This window comes from Leptidea sinapis, chromosome Z (genome assembly GCF_905404315.1).
Source record: "Leptidea sinapis chromosome Z, ilLepSina1.1, whole genome shotgun sequence".
NCBI classification, from domain to species: domain Eukaryota; kingdom Metazoa; phylum Arthropoda; class Insecta; order Lepidoptera; family Pieridae; genus Leptidea; species Leptidea sinapis.
The window spans coordinates 24,696,962-24,719,155 of record NC_066312.1 but is presented as its reverse complement, the minus strand read 5'-3'; the positions used below and the strand labels follow the sequence as shown (position 1 = coordinate 24,719,155).

General features: G+C 33.5%; 1 protein-coding gene across 1 annotated transcript in view; it reads right to left on the bottom strand.

Moving 5' to 3' along the window:
- LOC126978805 (neprilysin-2) overlaps positions 1–21,203 on the bottom strand; it is an 86,368-nt gene extending 65,165 nt beyond the window's left edge. Inside the window, exon 1 of the mRNA XM_050827886.1 lies at positions 21,041–21,203. Within this exon, the coding sequence (XP_050683843.1) occupies positions 21,041–21,045 (5 nt within the window). The 5' untranslated portion in view covers positions 21,046–21,203. The remainder of the gene's footprint in view (positions 1–21,040) is intronic.
- Positions 21,204–22,194: the final 991 nt, after the last annotated feature.

The window sequence follows — 22,194 nt, the reverse complement described above, 5'->3', positions numbered from 1 at the left end:
CATGATCTCAAGCTGAAGCGTTCTCAAGCGTTTATTTTGGAGTGTAGGCAAGTTGTATTTATTTAAAAGACGGTCTTCAAAAGAACAAACCGCCGCGGAAGCGTCTATGTATTTCATATAATAATGATTCCACACTGCAGAACAAGTAATTCACAAATTGTGACTCTATTAATTATTTTATCTTTTATCTGATTAAATCCAGAAAATTTATTAGCAGGCGTATTTTGCTGTAATCCAAAATTATCCAAATGTTTTGAGTTTTCTTGAGTGTTAATTCCGCCAATATTCGTCTTCAAACAATTCGACACGTGTTTCACCTCTACACGAGGCATCCTCAGGAGATATAGACTCGCTAATCTCAGAGACAGAGTCTCGTGCCAGAGTTTGTCTCGAATTGCTTGAAGACGAATATTGGAGGAGGAGATATTCAAGAAAAGTCAAAACTTTTGGATAATTAAATCCAGATAAAACTTTATAACATTTTGTTTGATATTTATTATTGTATACCTTAGTGGAAGAAACAGTGTTCTCTGTATGTGGTTTTATGCCCGCGGTATGTGTGATATTGAAACAGGTTTCCGCCGCGTCTATAATAAAGTTTCTTATGTAAATGAGTTTCTAAGTTTCTATAAGGCTGCGAGTGCCAAGTTGTCGAGATATCGCAACAACTTTCCACCACACTATCGACTAGCAACCAGCTTGTAATCTTCCATGAATTATCGACAAATTATAGCAATTATTTCTTGAGTAGTCGGGTTTTTAATAGCGAGTTTGATAAATAATTGTTTTATAACGGGTTCAGCTATACTCCAACTGGGTTTTCCATATTGGAATTCTCTACCATATGGATTTTATTACTAACAGGTTACTTTTACTGCCAGTTAAAATATAAGTTTATTATTTTAAATGGAGTACTTTATTGTATCAGTTTATTCCTTCTTGTGCATTTGCTGCTTATCTCCCTCATCTGAATAAAGGACAAGACGAGCAGGACGTTCAGCTGATGGAAATTTTACGCCCTACCCATTAAAATGCAGTGCCGCTCAAGATTCTTGAAAAACCCAAAAATTCTGAGCGGGACTACCATTGCGCTCGTCAACTTGAGACATAAGATGTTAAGTCTAATTTGCCCAGTAATTTCACTAGCTACGGCGCCCTTCAGACCGAAACACAATAATGCTTACACATTACTAATACACGGCAGAAATAGGCGCCGTTATGGTTCCCATAATCTAGCCGTCATCCTGTGCAAAGGAGCGTCCCACTGGTATGTTTCAGCCATAGACTTACAATATACTATCGTATTTTGATTGACAGGTCGTAAAAAGTGAGCCATTCTTAGCTCGAAGATTATTATAATAATACCATGTACATTAAAGAATATTTACAACGAGCGAGTGATGTTGACGTTACCGCAGAGATTTTGTAGTACTATTTTAACTAACTTAACTTCTTCGTGAACCTATCTATAATAATAATAAAACAATAACTAAATAATACGTGGAACTTGCCACAACATATATAAATAAGTGTAATACTTTCCGATAATCATATAGGTACGAGCAAACCGGCCAATAGAAAAAAAAACTAAAAACTTTTTTATTGACCTTGCTTACGACGTGTATAAATTGCTTTTTTTAATATTCAATGTACAGTCATGGCATGGTTACTTATTTATTACATAACAAGAAAAATACAAGCATTTTTTACACTGGTCCTCAATCAATTAAATAACACGCGCGGTTTGTAAGATCTGACCTGCGGGTTACCATTCGAATTAATCATAATTGTTAGACGGAGCTAAATTTTTATGTGAAGATGTACTCTGCCCCATCTATACGGTATACTAATAATAATTCACATTAGTTCTAACTGTATACTTTAACAATAAAATCAAAGCCTATGTTCAAACGTTCTCTCTAAATTTATTAAATAAACTCTGCAGTAACTCTTTTTACTCAATTCCACATTAACTAAACGATTAGGCAGCCTGAACGAGGTTAAGATTATCTGTAGATTGCTACAGTAATAATACTGTCGTAATCTAATTGTAATATTATTAAAATAAGGCAAAAGTTAATATTTTAAGTTTTCAGATTTACTACGTTTGCCTATTTTTGACCCAACGACAACTTTGAGAAACCCTTCAAAAATAGTCAAAACTCAAGATCAATAAACTTTTTTCAATTAGTGGTTTTGAATTGCAACTATAAAAATTTCTATTAAATTATTGAATTTACCATATTTTCGGAAATTGTAGAGCTCGTGAGAAGAACGTACAGGAAACTCAACTGACAATTTTTTCCATCAATATTTACAATGGCTGTAATATACAAAACAAATTAGTTTGTAAGGTGCTGCATCCAATATATGAATACTCGTAGTGTTAGTTTAAAATGTTTTAAATACCAAATATTTAATAAAAAGTCATAGATAATAAACTATATAAATATAAAGTATTGGATGACTTGTTTGTGTAAGAATGCTTGATTATTGTCATAATTAGTAATCGCATCTAACAAATAGAACGATTTACTAACTATAACAGATCAAGCAGCACCCGTTCACGAGTTGACGCACGGACCTGCCGTCGTTCCCTTCACACATATTTGAGGGAAGGTCCGGCACGACCCCGCCGCAAGCAATGCCATTTTAGTGAGCATGACAATATTTCTTAATTTCAATCTTACTCATAAGTGTTTAAGGCGACACTAAATGCCAGCGACCTTGAGCGATATGAGTTCACGGCTGCCGGCCCGCCATCTATGTAACAAAGCCAATATTTTCAAAATTCTTGCGTGGAAAACAGTTTATATGCTTACAATCCTCGTTATTCACTACTGATCTGAATTAATGAACCTACACAAAAAAGTACAAGCTATAAGAATAACTTTTCTGAGAGAAGTACCTAAAAAATGCGACACGCCATGCCAAAAAACTTGTTTAACTTCAAAGAAAAGTGGTAGTTCAAAAAGGCTCGGCAGTGTTAACTATAACCAACAGCAAGCATTAGCAACCTACAAATAAGACTTAAGGATATGTGTAACAGGATTAAATAGTGTTCATAGCTCGAAATGCTATACTTTCACCACAAAACTTGTCTAAAAACACCATGTTTGCGTGTTTTCTGCTTACTCTTCGCCTTAAGTTAAGCATTATTGTACAACACGGGATGACTTCACTATTCGGATGTAATAAAACCCCATGGTTTCAAGTCGTGTCTACTAATTACAACTTCATAGGATTCGCCTACATGTTCCTCCTGGTAAACAATGTATTACTTTCAAACATCATCTACAAAATCTAACCAGATCACAAGAACAATTCAAGAGCCTGCATACTTCTGGACCCGCGGTGTTCGATTATGGTCGGGTCACCGTAGATCTACACCAAAGAAGACAAAATATATATTACCATTTTTAGAGGCTCCTTTGCACCGGATGCCGGCTAGATTATAGGTACCGCAACGGCGCATATTTTTGCCGTGAAGCAGTAATGAGTAAGCATTACTGAGTTTCGGTATAATGGGCGCCGTAGCAAGTGAGATTTGACATCTTATGTCACAAGGTGACGAGCGCAGTTGTAGTGCCTCTCAGAATTTTTGGGTTTTTCAATAATCCTGAGCGGCACTGCATTGTAATGGGCAGGGCGTATCAATTACCATCAACTGCTCGTCTCGTCACTGATTTTCATAAAAAAAATATTCACTCACTCACCGAGACCTTGAGAATTTTATTGCAATATAGCTAGCGGTTAGTTACGGAATTTTCAGAAATTACATCAAAATGAAATGTCGATATTGCTAAAGCGGTAGTGACCCAAGTTAACAAAAACGGCGTATTTTGTACGTAATTGAAGGTTTTTCTATTCGATCTTCACGTAACCACTAACTAACCGATAACAACGTAATCTTAAATACACAATCATTGGTTGAGATTTTTTTATATTGACTAGTTACATCCGGGAACTATATTCGTTTATTATTGTTCAAATAACTTATGATTCTTGTTAGGGAATGGCATCTAAAAGTAATTATTTGCAAAGAATATTTATTTTAAGTGAAAATATGGATTGAAATGATAGAAATGCCAACGCGTCAAAATCATGATTGCCTAAATGAAATTTAAGCTCATGGTAGTGACGTGGGGCGGATTATTTCTATTCCTAAGATATATCAAGGATAGCGAGCGATTACTAATCCACGAATCATGGCTGTGATGGATAAATGCTTGGGGTGACGCGGTCAATCCTGTTATAGAAAACTTTCCTTTAATTGTTACTAAAAACATTGACTTTCTTTCCATACTTCTTAAAAATTATGTACCTGTACATATTACACTTTCGAGGTTTCTTCTCATTATTTTAATATTTTTTTAAGAAGTAAGTCGAAACATAAATATTTTATAATATACTGAAACTGTGAATGATGATTTGAAAAATTAATTTCTTGCCACTTCTTCTCATGAAAGCTCAAACTTTACTAAGTAGCGGTAAATGTATTAAGGTGACATTCATAAGTGTCTCTTTTCACCAATTTCAATTAATGATATTTAAATTGATTTGATCAGATTGGAGATGTCGCCTAGTAGAAGAAGCCACGGAGTGGGTAACAATCGTATCCTCCCTGATTACCTCTGGGGGGATACGTTATTTTATGGGTATGTATGTTAGTTGAGTAATAAACACGAACTTAGACCAAAATGTGCGATTATTATACAAAAAATAACATCCTATATTTACGAACGTAACAAAATTGCATCGCAAAACAAACTGAAGCCTGGTTTTGAGCATTTCCCAAAGAAATGAAATGTCTAGGGCGGAGTAACAGGAGTGCGAAAAGCCTGAAGTGTGTGGCATGCATTGTCAATGGACACTTATAACGAGTTGAAACAAATTGATGACGTAAAGGAAGCATTTGGTAATTTCAATAAAATATTACCAAGAATCTAATAATCATTCAAATTTTACTAAAAAATCATTCCATTACGTTATCTATACAGTTTTCGTAAAGATTAGCAAGACAAAACACGCCATGAATATCATATTAATATAAATATACATTTTCAATATAATCAGCTTATATACTTTTTATTTTGTATGAAGTGCAGTCTCGCAATAAAAACAAGACTTATGACCTACAATTGCCAGACAATGGCAAGTAAAAATAATTCAAATCGATTTTATTTATTACCTCAACCACTTGAACACCATTTCAATATCATCCATCACATGATCTATTCACCTTGAAACCAGTATCCAGGCTCATTACGTCTAAACCACTACGGTACACTCAATCTCGATATTTTTTAAATAAATACGTTTGAAAGAGTTTTATTTAACATTTATATCACTGCAACTGCCAGTGACCATACGGATGACAAGCATATTTTTTGTCTCTATTGAGAATAGGAAACAAGTACCAAGTATAAAAAAATGTATACAAATCAAATAAAGATGTTCTTAGTTTTATCGCGTATCATTAAGTTAGTCGTTTATGTTATACTAACCTTTTACCATATAAACGTTTTATATCAGTTCTTTTGAATTTCATATCATATTTGTTATGTACATTTTCTCGGACCATACCGTAAAAGCATAAACCGCCCAATAAAAGACTTACTTACTCAAAGTGATATACGTTTATAGTTACTGTATGTAAGTTATTCGATGGATGATTTCTGAAATCTGCCAAAATGAACTGCGGTTGACTTTAACTTTGAATGTGATTCTGATGATGGGTCCGGAGTTAGAAAACGGGATTGCTACACTTTTTTCTAGTTTTCGTCACTTTTCCGAGCATAACTCTCTTTTATTTCTTTCTTACTATGATAGTCGGAAATCTCAATATGTAGCACTAGTACATTATACACGCAAATTATTAAGATGTCCTTAACAACTAACTGTGATCTCTTGAAACTAAGCTCCTTTTTTGCGTATGATATTTTTTAATTATTAAGAAGATCTGTGTTAATTCGTAAGTAATACAAGTAATTACTATTTAAATTGCATCTACATCAACGAAGCCATTTCTTATAAAAATAATTAATTATAATACAGTTCGTCCCTGTAAATTGACCTAACATTCCACTCTTTATTATATTAAATCCAATAGCGTAATAAGTAAACGCAGGCAATTTAAATAAATAATTGTTATTGAAAAAAGTTTCCTCGGTAATGGTTAAGGAAAGGTATTCAAAGGCTATTTTCCACGACTCTACATGTACTTGAAAACATTCCTCGATATCATACAGTGTTTTGATTCTGTTTGTGAAGGGCAACGTAGCTAGGAAAATGCGGACTTCAGATCATAAGTACATATTTCCAGTGTCACAAGGTAAACATATAGTCATTGGTCGCCTGCTTTGGAAAGATCTTTAAGATTTTAATCTAACAGAAATGAGGAGATACGTAGTAGAACTAAAGTCACTGACATAGCCCAGATGTTTGCGACACTAAGGTGGCACTGGCACATAGCTCGACCGCTACACCGAGACAAATATTAGTCCACGTCAAACTATACGCGAATTTAACGCTATTTTTATTTATTCCCTGTTATCAATTGGTCGAGTTAAAAATGCTAAAGAGTTTATAAGCATTTTCGATGAAGATGCAGAACCTCTAAATTGCTAGTGGTGGACTGTCAAGCCATTGGTTTCCTGTAACCGAAGTCGCTTCCTATTACTTACCTCACTATCTCGACTCAAATATCATATTGTTCTATTAATAAGCCATCTATATCATAGCTTCATACAATAAATTTCTTTTTTGAGTTAATAACAGACGCAATTTTTTTTTTTGTTAAGTATATACTAATCGCCCGACTTGCATTTGTCTTATATTTTATTATGTATGAAGCTGAATATAGAACTTAAATAAAGATATGCACTTAAAAATACTAACAATAACAATAACAGCGTCTCTCACAATATATTATTATAAACAATAACATCGTTAAAACGGGTATGAATGTATGTACAGACACTCGAAATGTTTTTTAGTCTCGAAATGCTTTTGTAGCAAACAAATGAAACTATTTAGAATACCCTCAACTTATCCTAATGACGTGGGCTCAAATACAAACCTCTTTTAAGCTACAATTGCAAATTTATACTTACTCATTAAATTTGAAAATTAATAATTCAATAAATAATAAAGCTAATAGGTAGCCTATAAAATACGTGCTATATAACTTTAATAATCGGTTTGCTAAAGTAAATACAACAATTACTTGATTATTTATGTATCATCGGCGTTCGGATGCTGCATGTGGCATTAGTAATTAACTTATAAATACTTATCTCGTGTTAAGTTGCAACGTATTTATTTAACTCGTGTAACGTTTGTACGAAAGTACTGCGTATTTATTAATGTTACAGTTATGGAATGGAATATTTTTATAATGATAAGTATTAAGCAATTATATTTCATACAGCTTATTTTTTTATGACAGTAAGCGACGAGACGAGCAGGACGTTCAGCTGATGGTAATTAAAAGCCTATTTATTACAATGAGTGCCGCTCAAGATTCTTGTAAATTGCAAAAGTTCTGATCGGCATTACAATTGCGCTCGTCACATTGAAACATAAGATGGTAAGTCTCATTTGCCCAGTAATTTCACTAGCTACTCAACTAGGTTATGTTAATATTTCTCTATATTTTGTGACAGTTTTCTATGAACTTTATTCCGCGTATAACCAAAATATCGAATGAACTTTCTTGCATGCTGTCTCAGTGATGTTTTTGGTACTAGATACGTGGGTACTAAATCATATATTTTATCTGGTCTTGGGGATTTAAACCAAGAACCTTGATCGATGGATACCTTGAGACAAGATTTGAAGGCTCACTAGCCTAGTAATATCACTTCCTGAGGCGATCTTCCTACAGAAACACAAATAATGCTTGCACAACACAAACTATAGCTTAGTTTGAGTTGTTCTAGCCTAATTATTGTAAAACTTATCACCTACCTATGTAACTATAACTATAACAGCCAGATTTACTTATTTATTGTGTAGGTATAAGTAGTAACATTTATTTTAGGAGCATGTACTTAATTCGAATCGAATACACTGTTAAAGGAAACAACTTTGAAAATCTGTAATTATAGAAATAAAAATTGAGTATTAATGTTTTATGTTCATGATTTTTCCCACTATTATTATTCGCGAAATAATTATCTTCAGGGTTTTCCTTTACTTGTGCTATATGACCTCGCTGCTCCATATTATGGTGGATAGAACTAAAAGTTTCCTGCAGCTTTCTATTTACATACTAACGAGAGTAAATTTATGCAAGCGACGCAATTGGTAAAGATTCTAAAAACTCAACTCTCTCGAAAAGCTGGATGATTCATGGCTTTTAGGTGTAAAACACTAGTAATAAAATTCTTTTAAGAGATATTTAACACATGAAATTTGTGTAACAAACCTTAGTTTTATAATATAACATGTATTCATATTAACTCCGACAAACGTCAGTAAATGTTATACTAAAAACCGTGATCACACCATCGATGACGATAACATAAAATACTCTAATTGAAGGTCAAGTGGGATTTTACCAGTAAACGCTAAGCGTGAAATGCTGTAGTTGCCAGCCCTAAGCAGAGTGTGGCCATAACGTCAATTAAATCGATCAATCCAATGTCGTTTCGATAATGCAGCACAAGTTTTTACTGTCTTCAGCGTTTTACGATAAAAGATTTTTATGAGCGATTTATATTAGAACATCTGTTTGCTGTTCTCAATAGTGTTCTAGTGCCAAAATACAAATGCGGTAGTGATAATAATAATGGATGGTAATATGTGTATTTATTTTTATGGAATCGTGTTCGAGAGTTGATCTATATTGTCGAGACCAGTAGTATAGTTTTAGCTATTACTTCTTTCTTCATATAAACGCTCTTGTATGAGCCGTGTATTTTTGTCTATGGGAGAAGGCTACATATTTTTTGTTACCATGAATCTTTTTTGTGGATTTACTTTTGTATACATTTTTAAGTGAAAACTTTTAAACTTTATTATAAAATAAGAGTTATTTTTACGTATCCTATACAAAATATATTTGTCAATGAAAGTTTCGGTAATATGGAACCATCCGTTTCGGAGTTTCAAATATAGATTGATTGCAGTTTAATTTGACACTCTGGTATAAGTTAATACTTGTTGTAACTTGTTCTTTCATAATATAGATTAAATTAAAACTTTTTTTATACAATAAAAGGCTTAACTTTGACAACATGAACCAATACTTGGTAATAATGTTATTAAAACCTATACTTACTTTTATAGCTTAAAAGTTGAGAGTGCTAATGAGAAATTTTCAAAGCCTTAATAACTTACATTCACTACAATTTTTTTATGGAATAGGAGGACAAACGAGCGTTCGGGTCACCTGGTGTTAAGTGATCACCGCCGCCCACATTCTCATGCAACACCAGAGGAATCACAAGAGCGTTGCAGGCCTTTAAGGAAGGTGTACGCGCTTTTTTTGAAGGTACCCATGTATAAATACCCATAGGTACCCATGTATGTATATAAGTAGTATACCATGTAAACGCTATGCCATGGGAAATGCATAAACGTGATAAAATGTTGGAATGCATTTAACAAGGATCGGTGAAGGACAATCGTGCTACACCCTTCAGCATTGTTACAATAATATTGTAATAATTAGCATAATCTAAATAGCAAACTGTACATGCCAAGGTCAAATAAGTGGTGGTGCTTAGAATTCCTTATCGGTTTATTTTTGAACTTACACACATTGCATGTATTAATGCAGATTGTTTTGTTCGCTTAGTCGCTAGTCTCTGTATCAATAACGACTTTAATTTTAATAATTTGTTTGTGATACCAACGATTCACGATACTTACAAGTATCTAGTACTAAGCTCCACTTCTCAACTCGCCGTATATTTTTTTTCATGTCGGATCGTCCAGGAAATACCGCACAAGGATGCTCATGCCACAACTTTGTAGAATGAGCTCGAGCTACGTGGAAGAAAGTTCCTTGAAAACCGTACTGTAGAGGACCGCCGGTACAACACATCCAGATGGTGGGGATGATATTGTAATTCAGCGGCAGGAATGAGCTGAAACAGCTCTTCGACACACTCCCCGTGATAAATGCGGTAGAAGACACACATTGAAGCGACGTTTCTAGGCAACGCCTAGTGATAACAGAGTTCTGGGTCCCCGTCAATTTTAGCTGCTCTGCGTTGCACGCGGTTAAATGGATCGAGCTGATACTGGGGTGCGCCAGACCAGAGATGACAGCTTATTCTTGTTAAGAACTGTCTGAAATGAGTATCTTGACACTTCTTCTCTAACATAAAAACACGTCAGTCACGCTTGTAGTTAGCTTATTAGTATTTTGTAAATTAAACTAGCTAACCAGTAGCTAACGCACACCTTGATAAATATAAACTGGTCACGTATTACCGGGCTGTCTGGTCATCTATACGTTTTTATATTCTAAAGTTATGATCGTTCCAATACCAAAGTGTGTTCTATCTATGATTAAAAGTAATATGTATATCTATCAGCCATTACCGCACAAAAGTTTATTTTTAATTTTGCTAAAGAATTATGTTGAACATTTGCAACGGACGTCATTTGCAATTTCGGATGACATTTTTGTAGATTCATGCAACTAAAAATATTCAATGATTCTAATACATAAGATTGAGAGCTACATTTATGTAACATATTGTCTTGCTTTGCTGTTAGGGCGACAAAAATGCATTTTATAAATAAGATAAACAATTTAGTCAAGGTAAGGTCGACTTTGTTCTTAACAAAAAAAATGTAAATGAGATTAAGTAAAGTTAAGAGTAAAGAAATATTATATTGTTTCTTTTCTTATTAAGCTTTTATTTTTCACAATATTATATCTTAAAACAATCAATTCTTGTATATAAATATATATATAATCCGAATCTCGGAACCGGCTCCAACGATTTTAATAAAGTTTAGTACATGGGTAGTTTCGGGGGCGACAAATCGATCTATCTAGGTTTCATTTAAAAAAAATAGTTTTACACGTGTTTTAATGAGAAACTGCTATAATAACATTAGAATACAAAGGTAAATTTCGCCATTATATAATACAAGACTTGTATATACAAGACTATAATAGCTCAGATGGGAAATTGGGTGATCCAGAAATCAGACTACCCCGATCTGACCCCGGTTCGAATTCAGATGTCGTAATAGTTGTTTTTTGTTCAAGTTTTGTACCTTCTTAAAAATCCGAGCAAGGCTCTGTCGTCCAGGTACTATATCTTAAATTAACGAATATATATTCCTCAGATCTAGCCTTTAAAAATTAGTGTCTCAAAATACTTTCTCAGCTACAAGAATATTCTGAAAAACCTTTTCAGAACCAAACGAGCCTGTTCTGCCACTTGTGACGGCTGCTCCATAAAATTTTATTCACAATCATCAAAATAAATCAATCGCAAATCGTTAAATGAAAATAGCGAATACACCTTTATAATCTATAACTAAGTAATGAGATAGACGGAGTGTGTTTAGCTACGACTCACTATTTTAATATTATGTTGATCTAAAAATATTTATTCAAATTTTATTATTTATATACTTGTTATACTCCAGAAATGTGGTTTTAAGTGACATGACATAGTATGGGAATTGACTTAGTCCTTAAGCCTAGCTATAATCACTAAGTAAGGAATAATGTGAGTCCTATGCCTATTAAACATAGTGTTTTCAAAGTTATAAAATCGAATCAAAGAAAAACGATATTAAATCTCAAAAGAATCGGCCGGATTTTTACTATATACGATGTTAATACGATATTGTATACGTAAGCCTAAAACTCGCTCTTCGCATTGGCCGAGTGCTTGGCCCAATACACTTGCCTATCTTGATGAAGAGTGTGACTTACCGTATGGATAGCAATCAGTCTGTGTGTGTCTTTCCATTTCAAATGTACACTTCGAAGTAGAGACAAGAATGAACGTATAGCTTAGAAATTAATCTATAGTAAATAAATATTTTCTGTAACCACATAGGACAATTAACAATGCGAGTTTGTAAGGCGTGTTCCATCTAAAATTGCATAAGTCTCGTACGGTGTGAAATAAAAATGTTATTTATAATTCGTTGATCCACCTGTGAAAAACGTCCGGTGTGGGCGATTTCAGTTGAGCTGATTTTATTATGTGTTCAACCGTACTTACTGCGATCCAGATATAATCAACCGTTTGAATGAGAATTTTAGTCATATTTTAATGGAATATAAAGTTACGTAACGAGTATATAATCAAGTAACGCTTCAGAAATAGAAGTAACAATCCAGGGGGCAGCATACCACTATATGACCCTAATACCTACCTACGAATGCACTGTATGTGAAACTCTGAGACTTGAAGATCAAATGCTTCTATAGGCTTATTATATTACTAACACTATTCGAAAGAGCTATTTGACGTGATTCCTGCCAACTGTGCAACAAAATCTTAAGGCAGAAATAGGTATGGTGGTATTACAGGCCTGGTTAAGCACTGCTCAGCCAGACAAAAAAATTAATATTTCTTCATAATGTTTCTAAAACCAATGAGCCTGACAACCTGTTGTCACGCATTGGGTGCCGTGGGACGGGCAAAGACGTCGAGGACCCCGAAAACGATGGTGTAATGATATGGATGCCTTTATATGAATCGAGATAAATGGAGTAAACTGGGAAGGCCTTTTCCAAGCAGTGGGATCGGTTAGGTTTATAATAATAATTTCTTAAATATGTATGAGATTTTAAAAAATCAATCTAAAACAGCCATTGATTATGCCAATATATGAACCGCCGATGCAATACACAAGTACATTTATAACCGTAAATGTCCGCGACAATAAAGTATTATTAATCATAGGCCTACGCAAACAATAAAACGAAAGGACAATATTGCAAATTTAAATAACCTCGCCAAATAACATTGACACAACAATAAAGGTAAATAATTGCAGAGTTATAACACCAACCTAAATAAATAAAGTACCAAAGGTTGAGTACAACTAAACTATAAAATTGTTTTAATAGAACTAGCGCCGGGAGATAAATAGCTCTAATTGTTTACAGCTAATGGCTAAGAGCTCGCCAAATTGTTTGTTTTCAATCGCTATTCTGTAACATTGTGACTTTTCTTTGTATAGTTTTAAATAAATAAATGTATCTTTTTATGAAAGTAACAAAGTAACAAGAAGCACCAGACTTTACCTTTTACCTCATGGTAACTGACATGCCCTGAACATTACGATGCAGTGCTGCTCAGGAACCTGCGCTCTTCACTTTAATATTTAATAAGTTAATGAGTCTTATTATCATAATAGTTTCACTAGCTCTAGGGCTTCTCATCCATCATCCATCGTATACCATTATTTTTGACATGAAACTTCTAGGCGCGCATGAGAGTAATATTTTTGCGGATGAAAAGCAATGGAGTGACACGAAAATGTGGGACATTTTTGACCCATAAGAGGAAGAGAGCGATTGCGACCGATTGAGGGGGAGTGAGAAAATACGTAGCATAAAGTACATAGCGCCGTGGTAAGTAAAACATCTTCCCTACCAGTATTATTATTTTAAATTGCATAAATATTTTGATTAATATACAAAGTAAAAAGTTAATGATAATATTCTTCCAAGATACTAAATATCTTGTTATCATTAAATATCCCGTTACAACTACGGTTAATAGTTTTTAAAATCATGATAATTTTAAAATTTATCGACCTTTTTTTTGAGAGTTTCTTGAACTCTGAACGAGTAAATATGCATCTTTCATTTTTAAATATTGTGCATATTTTTAATTCCCACTATTTATGTAGTTGATCAAGTCGTATCCTCCTGCAAATAACTTACAAGTAAATACATTTTATATAGCTGACCCAGCAAACGTTGTTTTGCCACATAAATTATTTTTTAGAGATAAACCGTTTCTTGAACATTGCAACATTACTTTATTTTTCTAAAATAAATGATTTATTCTTAAATAAACGTAGCCTAAGTTATTCCTTATTACATCAGCTGCCTGCCAATAAAAGACCCGTCAAAATCAGAGCCGCTCAGTATTCTGGAAATATACAAAAATTCTTGAGACATAAGATGTCAAGTCTCATTTGCCCAGTAATTTCACTAGCTACGGCGCCCTTCGGATCGAAACACAATAATGCTTACGCATTACTACTTCATGGCAGAAATAGGCGCCGTTGCAAAGCAGCCTCCCACTGGTAAATGTTTCATTAAACAAAGTATTATAGTATCCGTGTACGGAACACTTGTTTATTGCAAGAGATCTTGAGAGCGATCACTTTCCATAACGTGACCCGCCAGCTAACGTTCGATCGTATTAATATCGCAAACATCTCGCGTACCAACTATTTACATAGCGACTCTCGCCTACTGTCGTGTCACTCTGTTTACACCCTTTATATTCATTCAGTAAACACGACTCAATTTCATTTGCTACTGGTATTAGATTAATTGACGTTCCATTAGACTTCCGAAACTCTGGCTCAAATAAGAATTGTTTTTATGTAAGTAATCTAATGATTAGTTTGACCTTCCTAATGTTAAGGTATTATCAGGCCCTAATATGATGCAACCCCGTCACTTAAGATTACAGATATCCGCTTTGAACACAAAAGAACACGGCGAAAAGAAATTGCGCTCTGATAATTGCCCGTGTGGTATTTAACTTAACCATTGAAATATATTTTGTTTACAATTAGGTTTAGATAAGTAAACATGTTTTTCACGCAACCTCATTTCATAATATGTTATAAAATTAATCAATATTATTATTAAATTAAGTTAATTAAATCGTTAGCGCCTAGCAACGCTATTATTGTTCCTCTTGTTCCGAGGCAAGAGTGATCACTTAAAATTAGATACACTTGGTTATCGTGAAAGGGGAACCTTTCTATACAAAAAATCGAAACCTTCTGGAGGAGTTGAATAAATAAATCTTATAAATTTTAGTACAAATAAATACTTGTTAATCCAAAGTTGCATTTTCCTCCAATTCGTACAGTTTCTGTATTCAGGATGGCACATTTATATATTACCCTATTTGTACAACTGTTTTACCTTAACAAGTGACCGTGAGTGATGCTCGAGGTTGCAGCCGCTACTTAAATATTACTTAGCGACTGTTCGCAGCTATTTTCTACAAAACCTATATCCGGAGCTGATGGTAAAATAAATATTTACTACACCTACATGAGTATATGTATTAATTAATTTAAATTTGTTACTCTTTGAGAAGATTCATTTAAATTCAGACAAAGCGAACGATTCACATTTCACAGTCACAGATCCATATTTAAGTATACACGTTGGTCCATCAGAACATAGTAACAAAGTTTACTAACGGATTTGAAAAATTGTTTAGTTTTGTTTCTGGGGGGAATCGAAATTGACTCGATACTATTATATGTAAGTAAACAAAAAAATGTGTGTTCGCTTTATAGCGATATAAAGTCTACTAAGAATTGGACTCGGAAACGGACTCGAAATCGTTATGATAATATTTCTTACTAATCTATATGGTGAGTGATGTGAAAACTGGTGATCTCCTTTAAAGAGTGTGGTCAGGTATGGAGTGCTGTAAGTTTTGGTAAGTACTGTAACAAGGAGTTCTTATCCGCATTTAAGAAATATTTGTTCTATGATTGGCCGTCAAGTTACAGAGTCATTTTTGATATGAAGTTCGATTATTGACGCGGATGAAAAAGTAATTGAATAACGAGACAGGAGAGATTAGAGAATGAAGTAAATCAAGAACGGTGGGCCTTCGGCACAAAATAAAATATAATATAAAATGTATTAAGTTATAAAATCAATAGAAATGATGAGAAGTGAACACGTTTGTTTTAATATTGAAATGATCCCGCGTGTGAGGGAGGACTCACTCGTTACAGTACTAAGCGATTGACGACTTAATCTTTCTTCCTTTTAATTACTATAAAGAACGCATTAACATTAATTACATTTAAAAACTTATGAACTTTGATTGAATTGTAAGCAAGGATGATAATTATAATTAAGAAATTAGAATCTTAATGTATATAAATCTAGTGTCCTGCTGTTTCTTTACGGTGAACTCCTATACTAATGAACGGATTTCAATGGAGATTACTTGAGTGATAGGAGAGTTTTTATTTCGATTTGGGACCTATAATTTTTTTGTATATTTGTTTGGTATGGACAAATTTTTTATCAGAGAATTTATTGAAACGTTTTACCAGTGGGAGGATCCTTTGCACAGGAAGCCGGCTAGATTATGGGTACCACAGCGGCGCCTATTTCTGCCGTGAAGCAGTAATGTGTAAACAATACTGTGTTTCGGTCTGAAGGGCGCCGTAGCTAGTGAAATTACTGGGCAAATGAGACTTAACATCTTATATCTTAAGGTGACGAGCGCAATTGTAGTGCAGCTCAGAATTTTTGGGTTTTCAAGAATCCTGAGCAGCACTGCATTGTTATGGGTAGGGCCTATCAATTACCATCTGAGCTGAACGTCCTGCTCGTCTCGTCCCTTTTTTTTTCAACAACAATTTCATTATAACAACGGAGCATATTTTAATAAATAATTCTTGATGTTATGAAAATTGACAAATTCATAAAAAATTGTATTTTATTTATATAGTGCTGAATAACGTCTATCGGGTCAGCCAGTGATACATTGATATCTACTTTAATACTCTAATTTAGAGTACGGTTGAATAACCTAAGTTAAACCCTAACCACACACTAAGTACATATAAGCATATTGTTTCAAAATACTTTCGTATTAATATGTATTTATTGCATTCTTAAAAGCTTATTTGAGAAAATACCAATAATATACTATACTAAATCAACAAAGTAGCACTTTACAGTTTATATTTAAAAAAATAAAATAAAAACACGGCTGAACAAGGAAATTTGTTAAAAAATGAAGAATTAATTGGGATAACGAGGGTATTGAGAATATTTTTGGTTATTGTTTTATTAATTTATTTTTAATTTAATAGTTACACCTTTAACATTATAATATATATCTTGAATAACTGTATCAGTTTGTTGGCAAGTTATTGCACTTAAAAACATTTATTTATGTGTATATAGCTAACTACCCTATGTTGGATGAGGGTAGCGCAAGACCGATCTTCGTGGAGGTCTTTGGGGGAGGTCTTTGTGTGGAGCAGTGGACGTTTTCCGCCTGATGATGATGATGACTTAACTGCTACTTACTTTAAACTAAACTATTACTATAAAAAAGATTATATTCAGTAATATAAAAAACGTTTACGTAAACTTTTGTAAATAAGTAAAATTGTTAGTAGCATTGAAAAAAAGAGTTATTCAATGCTACATAACGGCGTATTTTTCATATCAAATTAACTGCATTTTTTTTAAGTTTGCGAGCACTCCTCAGCCACGCTATATTGTTGTATATGACAGGCAACACATATTAATTTAGTCTTTTGCCGTATTAATTAAATTTAATCTTTGGAACCATTTACTTTCCCTCGTTTACCCTTCTCAAATCTTTTGCTATTTGGTATTTTGTTTCTAAATCAACAGGTAGTATTTTTGTTACTAAATTTAGTTTTCGATAATCTCCTTTACAATTCTTTTTATCTTTTTTGCTTACCAAAATTTTTAATTAATCTGGTTTGCAAGATATACCTTTTACTAATCTATTTCTAATCTATGACTGAGATTTGTTCTTTTGGCAGTCCATGGTATGCTAACCATATTTTCTCAATTGCTCGGATAGTGGGATGAATTATTCGGCAGCACAATATGAACTTCATCATCAACATCATCAGCCGGAAGACGTCCACTGCTGGACAAAGGTCTCCCCCAAAGATTTTCACGACGATCAGTTCTGCGCTGCGCTCATCCTATATATTCCGTTGGATGAGGGCAAATGGCCGTTGGGGCAGTAAAGTCCTCGAATGGCGACATTTGTAGGGCCCTCACATATGGACGACGATCTGGTCAAGATCGCCGGAGTATGAAGTTCGTACCGTTCAATGTTTTAAAAAGCAAGTTAAGTGTTGTAGCACCTAAAGATAACATCAATGAAACATCTTCCTCTGAGTTTAGACAAGTGAGAAAAATTTGTCACCTAAGCATTCGCGAAATCTATCAAATTTACAACTTGTAACCTCATGATTAACTTTTTTAAGTTCAAAGCTGAAATGGGTATTTTAGGTGGTACTTATGTGATTATGTCTACTAAATGAGATAGTCAGGTGTATTGTCAGCGGCCAAGAAGCGTGAAGGTTGTAATTCGTCGGCTAGTTCTCGGTGCTGATTTGTTGCACGTCACTGCAATGCTTTTTTATGCAATACTTAATAATTTGCAACTCTTTGATACAAGAGATTGTGTCAAAGAGTATTTGGTCATGCGGATCCTGCTCGGAGTTACAGGACGTTCCTGACACCGAAAATATCAAATTCGTGTTAAGGTTAAACGGGCTTCTGATATATTATATTAGACTAGCTGACCCCGCAAATTTTGCTTTGCCATATAAATTATTTTTTGAGTTAGAACGTTTCTTGGACATTGCAACATTACTTTATTTTTCTAAAATAAACGTAAGCCTAAGTTACTCCTTATTATATCAGCTACCTGGCAATAAAAGGCCCGGCAAAATCGGTCCAGCCATTTCAGAGATTAGCCGGAACACACAGACAGACAGTCCAATTTTATTTATATGTATAGATTATGCCGTACAAGTTAAACATCTGATTTTTTTACAGTGAGTGACTTTTGATTTATATAAAAAAAATTGATGGATTAATGGAGCGAAATTAACAGTTAGGATATTTATATATAAGATTTAGATGGTTTTAAATTTCGAAATAATAATTCAATAATATTCACGCCACGGTCGGCCTCATGGCGATTGTGTGGATGAGATGATCTGACAAAACATACGTTGTCCATGGATAAGGTAATAAATACGTTCGAATATGAGATTATTTCTGAACAATTAAAATATTCTAAGTAATTTTTTACCAAGGAGGGTGAAATTAGGCATGCATCAATCGCAAAACAAATGACTAATACCTAAAAAATAGATCTCCATACCACCTTTCCGTCTAAATATTTCTGCATTATAATTGACGTACTTTCGACCCAGTTGTCATATCAATACGAATGTTCTTTCCAAGAAGGTATAGTATAAGAAAAAATATATTATCTCGTACCGCCAGGTACCGGAATTTATAGCAAATTTATAAATTCTGCAGCCGTTAAGGCATGAATTGACTTTGAATACCGAAAATTCACAAAAAAAAAGCAGTTTTAAATAAAATAATTCAAAATAAGTCGGTTGTTGTATTTTTTATTTTACGAGCCACATGTTGTAGCTTAAATCAGAAACTGACCCCAGAATGTATTACATATCTTATGCGTAAACATTTAGTTAAAAGTTTCCAAAAACGCAGAAAAGAAATGTGCATCGGGTGGTTTCTTATCTTTTGTTACTAATCAATTATTATATATTAATTTATATTTTTTTTAAATCTTTAAATACTACTCGTACGCGCTGGTCAGCCTCACCCTATGAACAAGGTCACTGGCGTGTATTTACGCCTTAAGAATTTATGCACACACATAGAAGAATAGTAACATGTAAAAAGATGACGAATTATATTTATTTACTTTGGGTTGCGGACACAACAATCAACGAAGCATTGAGTTTACTTCACAAATTGTAAAGTGACTTGTTCACTTTGGCTTTTTACAATTGTAAATAACCTATTTTAAAGAAAGTACTTTAATAATAATTATTTAAAATAGATAAATAATTATCAGTTAACATGAAAAATTTAAGCAACAAAATAAATTTAAAGAGATATTGCTATAAGCCTTTTGATATCTACTAAATGCTTCGTCGAATAATTAAGTATCTAAAGCAAAAAATTACAAATGACTACGATGTACAATCGCAACCAACCAAAAATATTGATATTAAATGACTGAAACACGTGGCTTGTACTAACTCATAGTAAATAAATAAAAGTGACTCAAGAAATCTTTAAACTAAATATTATATATTACTAGCTGACCCAGCAAACGTTGTATTGCCATATAAAGTAACTAAAAAAATAGATGCAACCAATTCTCAGACTTACCAAATATATCGTACTACAATTATTGTATTCGATTGCCATCTTGCAACCTTATAGCAGATATATGGATAGAACAGAATAATATGCTAAATCATATTAATAAAAATAAATGTCCAAAAAATATATATATTTAGGAGTGGGTCACCCTTATCATTTAGGGGTATGAAAAATAGGTGTTGACCGATTCTGATACCTACCCGATATGCACACTAAATTTCATACACATCCGTTCAGCCGTTTCGGAGTAGTTTGGTAACAAACACCGAGACCCGAGAATTTTATATATTAGAAGATATTTGGAAAGAGATGATTGGAGTATATTATTATATTCTTGTATATACCGTGACCAGTTAATTGTTTTATTATAATTTTAACAAAATAAGCCCCAATTCAAGAATATATATTATAGCCTACACTCTAGGTGTACTCGCAAGTCCAGCCACAGATCAACAGCTCAGAAGGACGGACGGTCACACGTGAGCATGCGATGGTAAATCAAATTCGTTAAATGAATCTCACAACAAATTCCTTATAACAAACCTATTTTTGAAAATAGTGATAAAGAAAATGACTGATCTATCAATTGGTTCATTATAAATAATAAAATAATTACAAAAAAAAACGCAAGATTATTATTAACTTCAAATGTAACAAATAGTCGATCGGTATGTACAAAAATCGATATATATTAAAATGAAATACGTATAATATTAAATTCTATATTTTTTTCTGATAAACATATTATAGTCACATAATAGTTTATAGTTTACCAAATATTATGAACACTAGTTGCGAAAAACTTTCATATTCTCACGTAGTGTAGCTATAGTTATTGTATTTATATTCGCTTTGCGGCTATGGCGATAATTTAAAAGGACTTACCTCATTGAGACGTCGTGTGTATTACTGGCGATACAATACAAAACACCGGTGAACCGGTGTGTGTTAGTTTTGCTGACAAGTGTCACCTGTTGGTCTGTTCGTATCGACAACCGAGCTCGGACGCGGGCTAAACTCGACTGACTCGCGCGGCCACAATAACTTCACTTTTATATACATTTCCCCTACTGTAAATTTCCCTAAACTCCCAAGTCCCAACCTATCTTATATCATATGATACTATATTCATTTAATCACCTTACACTCCATTAGTCCCTGCACTGTCTTAAGCTGTCTCCGCCGATCAGTAACAGCAATCAGTCACGAAAACTATATTATTATCATTTGGTAACTGACACAATTATTTTTTGTTCGTCAATCGCAATTGTAGCGGCAATCAATGACGTAATAATGAGATGTTTTTAAACAAATTGCTCATCTCGAGTTATCACACGAAGAAGTGTCTGTTTTTATAAAATTAACGAAAATATTATACTGATTGTTAGAATTGGTTTAAATATTATAACGAAGCCGAAACGTTGTACTTAATACGCATACTACTAATACTAAAGTCGTGGGTTGGATTAGTGCTGGGGACTCATAGAAAGATTTTTGAACATGATGTAAATGAATATCGACAATATTTCAATACTAGCTATTTTCGAAATGCGCTCCCGACCTTTGACACGAGAGGATGTTTATTGCGTCAACTCTTAAGATCCTGATGTGTTTATACAATTAGTAATATCCAACTAAATTAATTTCATGTCATGATACGAACCGATTCGAATCATTAATAAATTATATTCACATATTTGTTATTTTACAATTTGTTATTAATTAAATTGGTTGGGAGTTGCATACTGTAGAGTTTTGGTATAAGTCAGTAGAAATATACTTTGCAAAATATACGTAAATGAAATGATGGTAAATGTTATGTAATGGTCTAATTTCTAAGTGTTAAAATTTTTAAATATAGTATCTGCTCTTGGGTATTTTGAATAATAGAGGGGAGTAACTTTACCGCCGCATTCTATCTCCGCGTGACACACCACAAACACACACGGTTACTACAACTTCATATACAAAGGAAGAATGGCAAGAAATATGTACTGGGACAGGATGTCGGGATATTTTCTGTGCGGAGCATTTGTGTA